This window comes from Pelobates fuscus, chromosome 2 (assembly GCF_036172605.1).
Source record: "Pelobates fuscus isolate aPelFus1 chromosome 2, aPelFus1.pri, whole genome shotgun sequence".
NCBI classification, from domain to species: domain Eukaryota; kingdom Metazoa; phylum Chordata; class Amphibia; order Anura; family Pelobatidae; genus Pelobates; species Pelobates fuscus.
This window is the reverse complement of record NC_086318.1, coordinates 434,860,751-434,873,086: the sequence shown is the minus strand read 5'-3', so window position 1 is coordinate 434,873,086 and position 12,336 is coordinate 434,860,751. Positions and strand designations below refer to the sequence as shown.

The 12,336-nt window shown below is 42.0% G+C and overlaps 1 protein-coding gene across 1 annotated transcript in view; it reads left to right on the top strand.

The window, feature by feature from the left end:
- BABAM2 (BRISC and BRCA1 A complex member 2) overlaps window positions 1-12,336 on the top strand; it is a 259,581-nt gene that overhangs the window by 139,412 nt on the left and 107,833 nt on the right. The window contains exon 8 of the mRNA XM_063444100.1: window positions 4,145-4,244. Coding sequence (XP_063300170.1) covers window positions 4,145-4,244 — 100 coding nt within the window. The remainder of the gene's footprint in view (window positions 1-4,144; window positions 4,245-12,336) is intronic.

The following is a 12,336-nucleotide window of genomic DNA, read 5'->3' as shown; positions in this document are numbered from 1 at the left end:
GACGTACCCTGTACGTCCACGGCCACTAAGGGGTTTGTGGGTAACTCTGTGTGAATACATATCCCCCAAACACTGCACCATGTTCTGGATGTTGTATTCATAGTTTGAATATAATATATCTAGCTCTCTGTAGCACGGATATAGCAGATCAGCATCATAGAATGTTCCCTGTTGTTGGTGATGTAGATATTTTAAACACTACAGGGGTGCATCCAATGCAAACCATATACATGTTTTCACAATGTATATTTATGACATTTAATATGTTGCTTTATTTTCATTTTAACTGCTCGTCCGATAATTGGTTTTCCATATGGGTTTATAATTTATTTAATCCTTTTATTTATTTTTCCTTATGTAACATTTTGGGATCTGTAGTCAGAATTCGATGATATGAAATATCGCATTGTAACATAGCAGTAACAATGTATCGAGTTGCTGGGCCTCCGGCTCGGGATCAGATAATCTGTCAGATAGTCACCCACTGGTTGTAATAACTCATATAAAAGAAACATGTTTTAATAGCAGATCAAATACAGAACAGCACACACAAAAATACAGTTTTACATGGCTACTTAAAATCACCTACCTGAGATGGGTAATTATAGGTAGCCTTGTACAATTTAAAACTGTATTATTGTAGGTGCGCTGTTTCTAAATCTGTATTTTGTATAAATTGTGGTCTCTATGGCAGCACTACTGCTGAAAAATGCATGTTCTGAATGTGCTCCCAGTTTCCTTTTTTCCCCAATAGCAAATAAAAGCCATCAGCATACCCACCAACAGTTCAAATGCACAAAGAGGGACACTTTCATTTTAGGGGTGGCGGTGTGGTGGGGGAAGGCTGAGAAAGCTTAGATGTCTTACTAATAACATAAAAACAAATTTAAGTTGCGTGAAGCACTAGTAAAACACTAAATAAATAATAAAATATTAAAGGACCACTATAGGCACCCAGACCACTTCAGTTCAATTAAGTGGTCTGGGTGCCAGGTCCCTCTAGTTTTAAGGAAAAAAACAAAGACAACTATTCGGGATACGGCTGAATAAATCTACAAAGGAACATGAAATAAAATATAGTGTAATACAGTTAGCAACATAAATTGTGCGGCCTCTAGTTTTAACCCTGCAGCTGAAAACACAGCAGTTTCAGAGCAACTGCTATGTTTACACTGCAGGGCTAATCCAGCCTCTAGTGGCTGTCTCTCTGACAGCCACTAGAGACTGCTTCCGCGATTTACACAGAGTAAATTGCACTTATTTGACGCTGGACGGAGTCCAGCATCAAAATAGATCCCCATAGGAAAGCATTGAGTAATGCTTTCCTATGGGCAGGTTTTGATGCGCTCGGAGAAGTCACCAGTGCCGAGGGAGCCTGGTGCTGGATTAAGGTAAGCAAATAAAACGCTATAGTGTTCCTTTAATATGTGAATACTATTATTGTGATCAGCTGCTACCACACTGATATCTGCAGTTCTCCAAAAACACATAAAATACCTCAAAATAACCCCCAAGAAATCTTTCAGTGGAGCGCTAAATTCATTAATTTGCAGTGAGTAAAGTGAAAATATTACTAACAGCCCTCCCTAGGTGTGTCACTTATCTTATATACTGCCTTTCGAAAATCTGTGTATGTACCGTTAAAATGTATGAATATAGGGGGGCGGGGCCGGACCGCCGGGCTGGATGGTCGCGGACCAGATCAGCTCCTGCAATTCACACACGTTTAAGCCCATGAACTATGTAAAATGACCTGGATACCGACCAACAGCACTGGTTTTCTGTACTACGGGGACACTGGATCCAGGGTGAGGCTGTCTCACCGAGCTGCAGTCCCCTGGAGGTGAGGCCTTCGACTATCAAGTTGGGGCCTGTGCCGGCGGTGAGTGGGGTGGACGGCCGCTGCCCCACTATCCTGCCCGACGGTCCCCGACCAGAGGCCCAAATACGGAGGGACCCGGCCCTGTCCCCCCCCCTATGGACCGGTGGGGGTGATCCCGGTCCTCACCCAGAGGCTAGGCAGCCAGAGCCGAATGACGCCACCACCACGCTCAAGGGCCCGACCGCAATACCCAATGGCGGACGCCATGTGCGCCGGAGTCCGCAGAGGAGAATGCTCTACAGCGGAGCTCAGAGCACCCAGCGAGGCATCCAGTCTCGGGTCCAGGGGGTCAAAGCCCAACATACCCGCCCACGCAACGAGCCAAGCTAGAGGAGGACAGCGGCAGAGGCCTAACCGAACCCACAGCGGCTGCTGCACTAACAGACCGGGACCCCGCTCAACGATCACCCCTGCCTGTAACTAATGATCCCGCCGTCGAGCGAGGCACTCTCGCAGCAGGGCCGACCACACTCTTGCCCTTCGCACTCCCTGCAGAGCGGCAGCCCCGAAGATGGCCAAGCAACGATTCCCAGCAGCACAACAGAATATACGGAATATACAACGCCTGCACGCCAATCCCGGAGTACACTCACCTCCTGATGCGGCCCACAGAAAACCAGCGAGGAGCCCAGAGACGCGCCTGAAGTGTCATCGCCAGAGCCCCAGCCTTGAAAGACACCAACACCCTGTCACAGCAGATCAGGCATCGGCTGACCATGTGTCCGCCACCACCTGCGAAGCATCAAGCCCGCCATGTCGATGGTCTTAGGAGCGTGTGCCAGCTCATGAACTTTCAATCAGCCAGGGTGATATTTTATCTGTAGACTGTTGTTTAGCCTCAGCATGTTTACATACTAAGCCTTTGGGTATAGATTACTGTACAATTCTTGTCACACACCCAATAGACATGCATTCAAATTACCAGACAGCATTACACAGCACAACAGTACCTAACCTGTTCCAAACTATGTTCAACTACGTACTGTACCTTTAATCCTCATACACTATGTCATTAAACCTGTCACCTCACTGTATGTGCGACCTATAACACAACTGTCAAAATGTTAACTCTAGCTTACACTAACCCACTATAAGCACACCCAGGGCATACCCTTATCATAACTACAGCCAAGCTAAGTGATCTATGTTTATTATTATCTTAACGCAATCTTACCATTTAGCCTGTTTAGCAAGTTCTATGTTATAAAATATAAAATTGTGCTGTCTGCCGCAAGCCATGTTGACCACCACTTTTAATGCGCCTGCTATAGTTGTTGTGGCTCTGCAGGATAATATGACACGTACATTCATATGCACAAGAAAAATAAAGCATGTAAAAAAAAATAAAATGTATGAATATAGAAAATAGTGTAAAACTTTAAAACTGTTTCATGAAATATCTAAAAATGGAACACTCACATGTTCCAGAGCTACAAAAGTGAGCTCTGACTGTATGGGCTTCTGGGTATATTTAGGCGACCACTCCGCTCTGATGAAATGAGAAAAATATAGTCCTATGATATAGTCTTGGAAGAGAGAAGGTATATAGTGTGATAATGTATATGAAACAAAATATATCAGAGTAGTAATATTCCCACGGGCATTGAGCCCACACCACCTATCCACAGAGTCCAGGAACAAGATGACATGGTGTGTAAATAAATATACACTTTATTAAGCTTACAGATTTAAAACGAAAATTTATTTAAAAACAATGTATTAATCCAGACCGTTCAATTGTACAAAGATGGGGCACTGTATTTGTAGGGGTGTGGTTGGAGGCATGACCAGGGGCGGGCAGTTCTGAGACATTTTAGTTGACTTGTTAGTAACAATTTTTTCAACTGAAATGTTAGATCAAGACCAATGTATCTTATTTACACAGACTAAATTCTGAATTCTAAACACAATTATTGTAGTTCTAAGACGCATTACTGTATTTAGTTGTAGTTTTGCAGTTTTACGCTATATTCAGCAGCTGCAGAATTCTGTCATGCTTCCCTCATTTTACATTGTGCACTCAGTAAGTAAGTGGGTCTCCCAGAACCTGTACAGGTTTTTATGTAAGCTTCTACACTAACCATGGCCACCAATAGGTCTCTGTACTGTCATAAAGAAAACCCTTTGCTTTCCAAGAATGCCAATTGCTCAGTGTTGTTTGGAGATACTGAGCTCAGGGTAAAATAGTCACCCTAAGTGGAGAAGCCCTTAAATTAGCCCCTGTTTAATCTTTTCTTTTTCTTCCATTCTTGTTTTCCCCAGTGCACTCGGTGGGTCCTCTGCACTTCACATCCCGACATTTCCAGGTGGAGGGTGTTTGATTGATTACGTTCCTCAGGTCTGCCAGCTGCTGACCAATAAGGTAAAGAGATCGTTTTGAAGTTTACACACTATAGGTGAAATGTCTTCTCAACTAATACAGGGACATCCCAGACTAATTAATTAGAAAATATGTCAATTAAAAACATTACACTATAAAAGACACTCACTTGGCTAATCACACGCCTCTCGTTCCAGTCTATGGAGTCTAACCGGTTTACCCAACACTGCAAGAAACAAAGTCTGCAAATTGACACCTTGCTTTGCAGAGATTAGAAATGTGACAGTCACTTACCTACACAAAAGAGAGAACTTGCATTAGTGTCTCTTCCACGCTCTCAGCCTGTCAATGGCCACCAAACCAATGTTTCCCCTAAAAGCACAGAACCAAGGGAAGCACAGTGGCATGATGTGTGCCTCGGGACACAACTTCGATCTTAAATTCGAAAATGATTTAATACTGTAAGAGCAGGACAGCACCCGAGGACTCGTAACAACTTGATTGAGATGAAGATGTTGTGAGGATCGGAGAGCTTGTTTAAACATTGAGGTTTTCTTTTCTACACTAGAATTTACAGGAAGAACATCACAGAATGTAAGAAGAGCCCTCTAGCTTTAGACATTCCCATGGATTTCCTTATTTTTACACACAGCCTTCTGTGTTGTCTACACTCTCTGACTACAGGACTAACTGGAGAGTTTTTAAAGCTGCTTAATACTCAAAATTCAGGAAATGTTCAGACATTTCGCGGGGGTGTCCTTTTCAAACAGACCATTTGTAAAATAGTTCTGATTATAAGTTTATTCAAATGGAATTACCCATTGACAAATATTTATGTTAATCAATGCAATCTGATTAATATATTTGAGGTGTATTCATTTAACACAGAGAACTGAAAACCGAATTGTAAAACAGATAGGCAAGCAGTTGAGTTGGAGACGTTTTATTCTAAATCAGTTCAATTTGCAAGTGAAATGAGGATCAAATCAGAGGCTTCTGATTCCAGGGAGGCTGAGGGTGGAGAGATCAGCCGTCTCCCTCACACCTGTGTTACTAAGTACAGGACTGGTCTAAAAAGAAATCTACTAAAACTGTTGGGAAATTTCTCCAAAAGGTGTGCGCCCTCAATGTTGCAGGATAAAAGCCACTGCAGCAATTCCAGTAAATGGTGTCAAAGGTTTCTCAAAAGGTATAAAATTCACTCACACATTACGTGACTGATCAGCATGGCAGTCAGGCCCCGCCCCCAACCCGATGCTATTTCATTGGCTCCCAGTGATTAAAACATGCACATTCTATTCGCCAGTTCCCAGGCAACCATGAACAACAATGAATAGTTTAATATAAAAGCACTGCGGTCCTCGGCACAGTCGTAACTCCGCTGATACTGAGAATAATCTGAAAAAGCAGAATTAATTGTGTTAAATCTAAAACAGTAGTTAAAATAGGGGTCAACGAGGTAAATGTAGGGTGGGTCAAGGTACCTTGCAGAAGTATTCAAATTCTTGACAAATGTAAACGTTTTATTGAAAACCAATTTATATATTGAACTTTTGTTCTGTGCGATAACTTTTTCTGAAAACACAAAAACTCAAAAATAATAAAAATCTTTTTTCAATTTGACAATTTGTATTGGGTCATGCAGGCAAGTTCTGTATACAACAGGTTAGTGAACGCCTTCATCATACAATGTATATAGTAATACTGCAACGTTGCATAACTGTGTCTCATACAATGGGTAAATTCAGATACATTTACATGCCGCAACGAACCAGTTGCATTTTAATTAATTAATTAATTAAAGAAAGAGAAGGACCAAGGAAGAAGAAACAAGAGAGTTGAAGTGTAAGTTAAAAGGGTCAATTGCGCAGCTAGAACTGCATAAGGGGGATACAGAAGGTGATGGGGGGGGGGGAGAGGACGACGAAGGTGTTCGGTTCTCTGGACCACTCTGCCTATTTCAGAGTTTTCCCTGCATCTATCAATTCCTAAGTCACCTGTTCTGCTAGCAGTTAAATGTAAATATGTTGTCTCCACTGTTTTTTGTGTGTGTGTTTTTTTTTTTTTTGTTCATTGGTTATTTAGCACCCTGTCTTAGGTGAACATGCCCCATATTGTTTTTGCTTTCGCTAATACAGGTTTAGGTCCACATTGGTGTTGGTGCATGGCTTCATAAATCCAATCGAGTGTAATTTGATTGAGTAAGTGTGTGAGATCGGGCGGTTTCTTGGATTTCCAGTGTCGTGCAATAAGAAGATTTGCTGAGATGAGTGTGTGATAAATTATTGCTAGGTGGGTTTTGTGTAGTCTTTTGGTTAACATAAACAGCAGATATACTTCTGGTTTGAAGGATATTGGGGAATGGAGTATGTCCATAAGACTTTTGCTAACCTGGATCCAGAAAGGTCTAATAGTGGGGCACATCGACCAGATGTGGAACATTGACCCCACCTCTTGTTCACAACGCCAACACATATTGGTGGGGTTTGGCCAAATCTTGTGTATCCTTTCCAGGACCAAGTTACCAGTGTATTGTATTTTTCTTTGGATTTCTAAGTGTTGAGCACAGGAGGTTAAGCCTTTATGTATCATACATGCTCTTTTCCATTGAGTCAGGCTAAGCTTGCCTCCTATATCTCTGCTCCATGCCTCTTTGTATGATTCGTGTGGTGGTGATAGCATGTAATAGCACTGTGAGAGGGGTTTCTGGGTGGGCTTGCGTGACATGCATGCCTTCAAACTCCGAAACAGTGTCTTTAGCTGCTTGTATGAACGTTGTAAGTAAATTATTTGCTAGAAGCGATTTTACCTGGAGGTAAGGGAATATGAGTCTGGAGGGTAGATCATATTGCTCTTTTAGGTGTTTTTAGGCATCCATCCTGGTATAGATGGAAAACGTGTTTGACGCCCCTGTCTATCCATGGTTTGTGGTTGAATGTGGGGATTGTTATGCTAATGGCTTGCAGTGGTGTTGCCATTGGTATTTTGGGGTAACATTTATGGTCAGTCCAGAATATAGAGTGCGGTGCATCCATTTTCAGCCAGTACGCTTCAATTTCGGTCCATTGAGGGCAGAGGGGTGTGGGGGGCACTGTGTAGGGTAATCATTGTGCTCAGTAGTGCTGCTTTGTGGTAGTTGTATAAATTTGGTATACCTAATCCTCCTTCAACCACTGGCCTGTATAAGATTTTAGTTGCCACCCTAATTCTTTTGTTTTGCCAAATGAACTTCAGAAATAAGTACGTGAGTGATCGTAGGTAGGTGGTAGGTATGGATATCTGTAGTGTCCGGAAGAGGTACAAGAGCTTGGGCAATAATGAAATTTTAATAGCCGCTATTCGGCCTATACATGAAAGGAATTTCCCCTCCCACGTTTTGAGTGTGTTTTCGAATTCCTTAAGTAGTTTGGTATAATTGGCATGGAATAATTGAGAGTTTTTTTTCGTGAGTTTGATTCTTAGAAACGTTAAGTAGTCCGATCGCCAGTCCAGAGGAAACGCGTCTTTTAGTCTCTGTCTTTCATCGCCCCTCACCGCCACCGTCAGCTTGGCAGGGGTTGGGCAGAGAGATGATCAGTTGCGTTAGTGTGACCAATATGTCATCCACGAATATTTTTAGCTTATAGTCACTGGTATTCCATGTATGTAGTAATATATCAAAAGATAAAATAAACCAGGATCTAGAACAATGCAATAATAAATGAGTGGATAATACAACTTTGTATAATCAATGGATAAAAAAGTAAGAAATCTAAAATAGTACCAAAATATAGTGTCCTGATAATTCAAAATGAATGCATGGATATAGTAAAGTCTTTATATAAGTCCAATCATCCCTATTCATGTCTCCTAGATTTAATTTATTTTATTATATATATTTCCTTAAGGACCCTCCACAATCTATTACTCTAATCATTGGAATCTTGGATTACTTACAACTAGATTCTTATTTCCGTCACTTTTTAAGCTGCTCGTCTTATTTCACTTTTATTATTCTCCGCTATCTATTTATCCACTGATTCTTCTATTGATGCTTTACTTCTCTCCTTCTTTTTACTTACTTTATGTTTTTCCTTTATTTTATTTCTCTTTCCTCTCTCGAATGCTCTATGTAACTTTTTCTTCATTGTAACATTATGATATTGTTGCTAATTGTGGCTATTTCATTGTAAATTGTTTCGGGTATTTAAGACCACCTACTACCACTGTGTACTATTGCAGCCTCTGAAGAAGTGAGGCATACCCTCACGAAACGCATTAGGCAATTTGGCACTCAAAAAAAAAAAGTGCACTGCCGAACTTGACTCCACACTATACCTCATGCTGCGCTGCGGCTGAATTTCTCCATCTCGACAGCACTTCAGCACATCATCATCTCTAGCTGATCGCAGCACAGCACTACGACAAATACTGTCCCTCCAGACTACTGGTTGATCCACATCAGGAGAGAGGCTTCTGGTGGAACGCTGGGTGAACCGCACGCCGACTTCATTCCCAGACAGCCCACACACAAAGACTCCAGCTCCCACAAACCTCAACCATCAGGAGTCTGCTAGACAAGCCAGTTTTTTGAGATCTTTGGAGCCACTTGTCTGTATTTTTATTATCTCTCAATTTTTTTTTTTATGTAATTTACATATTAATTCTTTAAAATTCTGAATTTTTATACCTAGAAGCATTTTTTCCTTCCCTTTTTTTTCTTTTTCTTTTCTTTTATCACGTTATTGCTTTTTATAAGCATACAGTTGTCCAAGGTACTGTCTTGCTCTACTTTTTTTCTCTTTGTCTGCCTTTTTTCTTTTAATTGATATTTACTGTCCTCAAGTAAATTAGATCATTTCTGCAATAGGGCCCCCCAGCTCTGTATTGTCTATATACATAGCAGGGAAAGGCTCTCCCCTTTTGCTACATTCCGTGGATGATTGGACTTTACTATATACATGCATTCATTTTGAATTATCAGGATACTATATGGACATTTTGGTACTATTTTAGATTTCTTACTTTTTTATCCATTGATTATACGAAGTTGTATTATTCACTCATTTATTATTGCATTGTTCTAGCTCCTGGTTTATTTTATCTTTTGATATATTCCTACTTACCTTTTAAGAGGATTGGTGACCTCTTTTTAACCAGTTTTTGAGTTAGTTACTTCTGCTATTAATTCTTGCACTTTTACTCCTGGTTTAGGTATATTTATTGCTATTTTAAGTTACCGTTTTACAGTACTTTTAATATCACTCTGTATACTGTGCTCCTTACCGTTTTTATGGTATTCCATGTATGTTTGGGTCTGCCCAAATTTTTTACGCTAGCGTTTCCAGCGGGGAGAGGGGGCACCCCTGTCGAGAGCCGTTGGTGATGTTGATGTTGTTAGACAGAAATCATGCATATAGGACTTAAGCCAAAGGCTGACTAAATAGTTCCTCCACTGCAGCGATGAATTGCTTGGGGAAGTTAAATTTGAGGAGCACCCTCATCAGGTATGTGCCAATTCAATCAGTCGAAGGCCTTCTCCGCATCCAATGATACTGGTCATCGTCCCTGAGCCCCAGTCTTCGAGTGCCGTGCATGAGGTCCAATACTTTGCAGGTATTGTCTGAGCCCTGTCTGCCCCCCACGAACCCTACCTGGTCGTCTATGAGTTCTGGTAGAATGGTTTTAAGTCGGTTAGCTTGGAGTTTTGCGAGCAGCTTAGCATCTGTGTTTAGTAGGGAGATAGGGCGGAAATTTTGGCACGTCGTGGGAGATTTACCTGGTTTACGGAGTGTGGTGATATGGGCCTGCAAGACTTCTGTGGGTAGTTTGCGGTTGTCGATGGCGCAATTAAAGAGGGTTGTAAGTGCAGGGGATAATGTGTTGGTGTAAAGTTTGTAGTATGTGTTTGCAAAGCCATCAGGGCCTGGGGCTTTCCTTGCACAGAGTGTTCTTATTGTGTCTTCAACTTTCTGTTGTGTAAGAGGGGCTGAGAGAGTCTCTCTTTGTGCCGGCATCAAAGGTGGTAGGTGAATGTCCCGTAAGTATTCGTCAATGTTGGTAGCTGATGGTGTGGGTTTGTGTGGATTTTCCTTAAGGTTATATAGCGCCTCTTAGTAAGTCGCGAATGTGTCGCTAATTGCCTTGTGGGCAATAGTTTTGTCTCCAGTGTTTGATTGGAGGTATGCTGTTTTTGAAGTGGCTTGCCTGTCTCTATGCCTTTAGGCGAGGATTTTGCTTGCCCTGTTTCCTTGGGAATAGTGTGCGGCCTTCAGTTTTCGCATAGCTAGTCCCACCATTTTGAGTGCGAGTGCCTGTATTTTGCTTTGTGTCTCTACTATCTGTCATTTTAGCTCTGGGGTAGGATTTGTTTGGTTTTCTTTGTTTAGGTCATGTAGTAATTTGTACCAGGTGACGTATTGAGTGTGTGAAGTCTGTTTGAGGAAGTATGCCCTCCTAAACAATTCTCCACGGATGCCGGATGTGCGGATTTTCCCTAAAGTAGTTTGCGAGGGTGTTTTTTATGTGTTTGTAGAATGTTTGGTCATGCAGTAGGGTTTCATTTAATCGCCATGGGCTCCTGTTGTCACTATCAAACTTATCTTTCAACTCTAAGATGATAGGTGCGTGGTCGGACCATGTGAGGGTCGCTATAGTGCTTGTTAGCACCTGCCTCCACGGGAAATCTGTCGAAATACGTAAAGTCGCTCTCATTCGGGTGGAGAACTCTCCATGTGTCATATAAGTTGCGTTAGTTTAGCAGTTTTTTTGGTATGTTTTGCATAGCCGCAGGTTACATGAGTGGCTCCGTGCTGTCAGTTCCTTTGAGGAGTACAGTCTGGGGCCTAGGATGTGGTTAAAGTCCCCACACTGTATTAGCATTCCCCTCCGGACTGGCAATAATTTGGACAAGATTTTTTGCAGGAAGTTAAGTTGTTCAGAATTTGGAGCATATACGTTTACGATGGTGTAAGTGATATCATTGATAGTGCATGTTAATATAATAAATCGGCCATCTTTATCTATGTAATGGTCAATGCCACTCGGTTGCTTATTAGTATAGATACCCCATTTGTTTTAGATTTCGCTGTGGCATGGTATTGATGCGGATAGGTGAGACACACTACATGAGGTGACGTTTTTTGGAGGTCACTGTATAGGTGATGGCATTTAAGTATGGTGCGGTGTACCTGTGGCTCAAGTCATCTGAGTCCACGCGTTCCCATCGAATCCTGTACCAGGCTTAAGGCATATCGCCCCGTGATGTGTTTGTTTCTCATCCAGCGCTGTAAGGTTAATAGCTTGTGCCTCCTCGTAGGTAAATTTAGGGCTAGGGCGGGGGGGAGATTGCGGTAAGGACCGCCATGCCCAGGGTGGGTTTAGTACCGAGGGTTGGTACTGTAGAGGCTGACAATCGTAAACAACTGTTCATTAAACAAAATAACATAACATCGCGTGCAACTAGCCCAATATCGTTTTTAGTGGTTAACTAGTAATCCAAACTACATAGCTAGCATGCGTGTTACAATACTGGAGCTCCTGTATCTGAAAATGTAAGGGCTACACTTATGTCCGTCACCAGTATGAGTTCTATCTGTCAAAGGGGATTTGATTACTAATGTGGATAGACCAAATGGGGTGGTGCTGTGTTTCCATTGTTAAGGCTTTGTCTTGTACTCTGTAACTTGGTGTGATGTTTGGTTGCTTTTTGTAAATTGCAGTGTAGTGGAGGCTGTTGTTTAGTCAAGGGTGATTCAGTGTGCCCCAACTTCTGCGAGGTAGTCTTGTGGTTTTGGGCTTATTTGCAAAGTTTCCTCTCCCTCCCTCTGTTTGTCGCTGCTTTCATTTGTCTGGTTCCTGTGTGAACTTCTACCCCTGCCGTGTTAGCGGTCGTTTCCCTCCTTGTATTATTTCTCCCACTGTGCCTCCCAACTAATTCTAGCTCTGTGTAGCTTTGATATAATACTAGTGGCACAACTTGGACATACATTGCGATACAGTGACCAGTAAAACATATAAATAGGTATCAGAATAGTGTAAATGGAGATGGTGTGGTTCCCCCCCCCCCCTTCGTTTTTTTTTGTTTAGTATTTTTGCCCCCCGACTACGGCCCATTTTAAGAGGTAATGTGTATGGGAGTTAGCGAGAGGTGGGA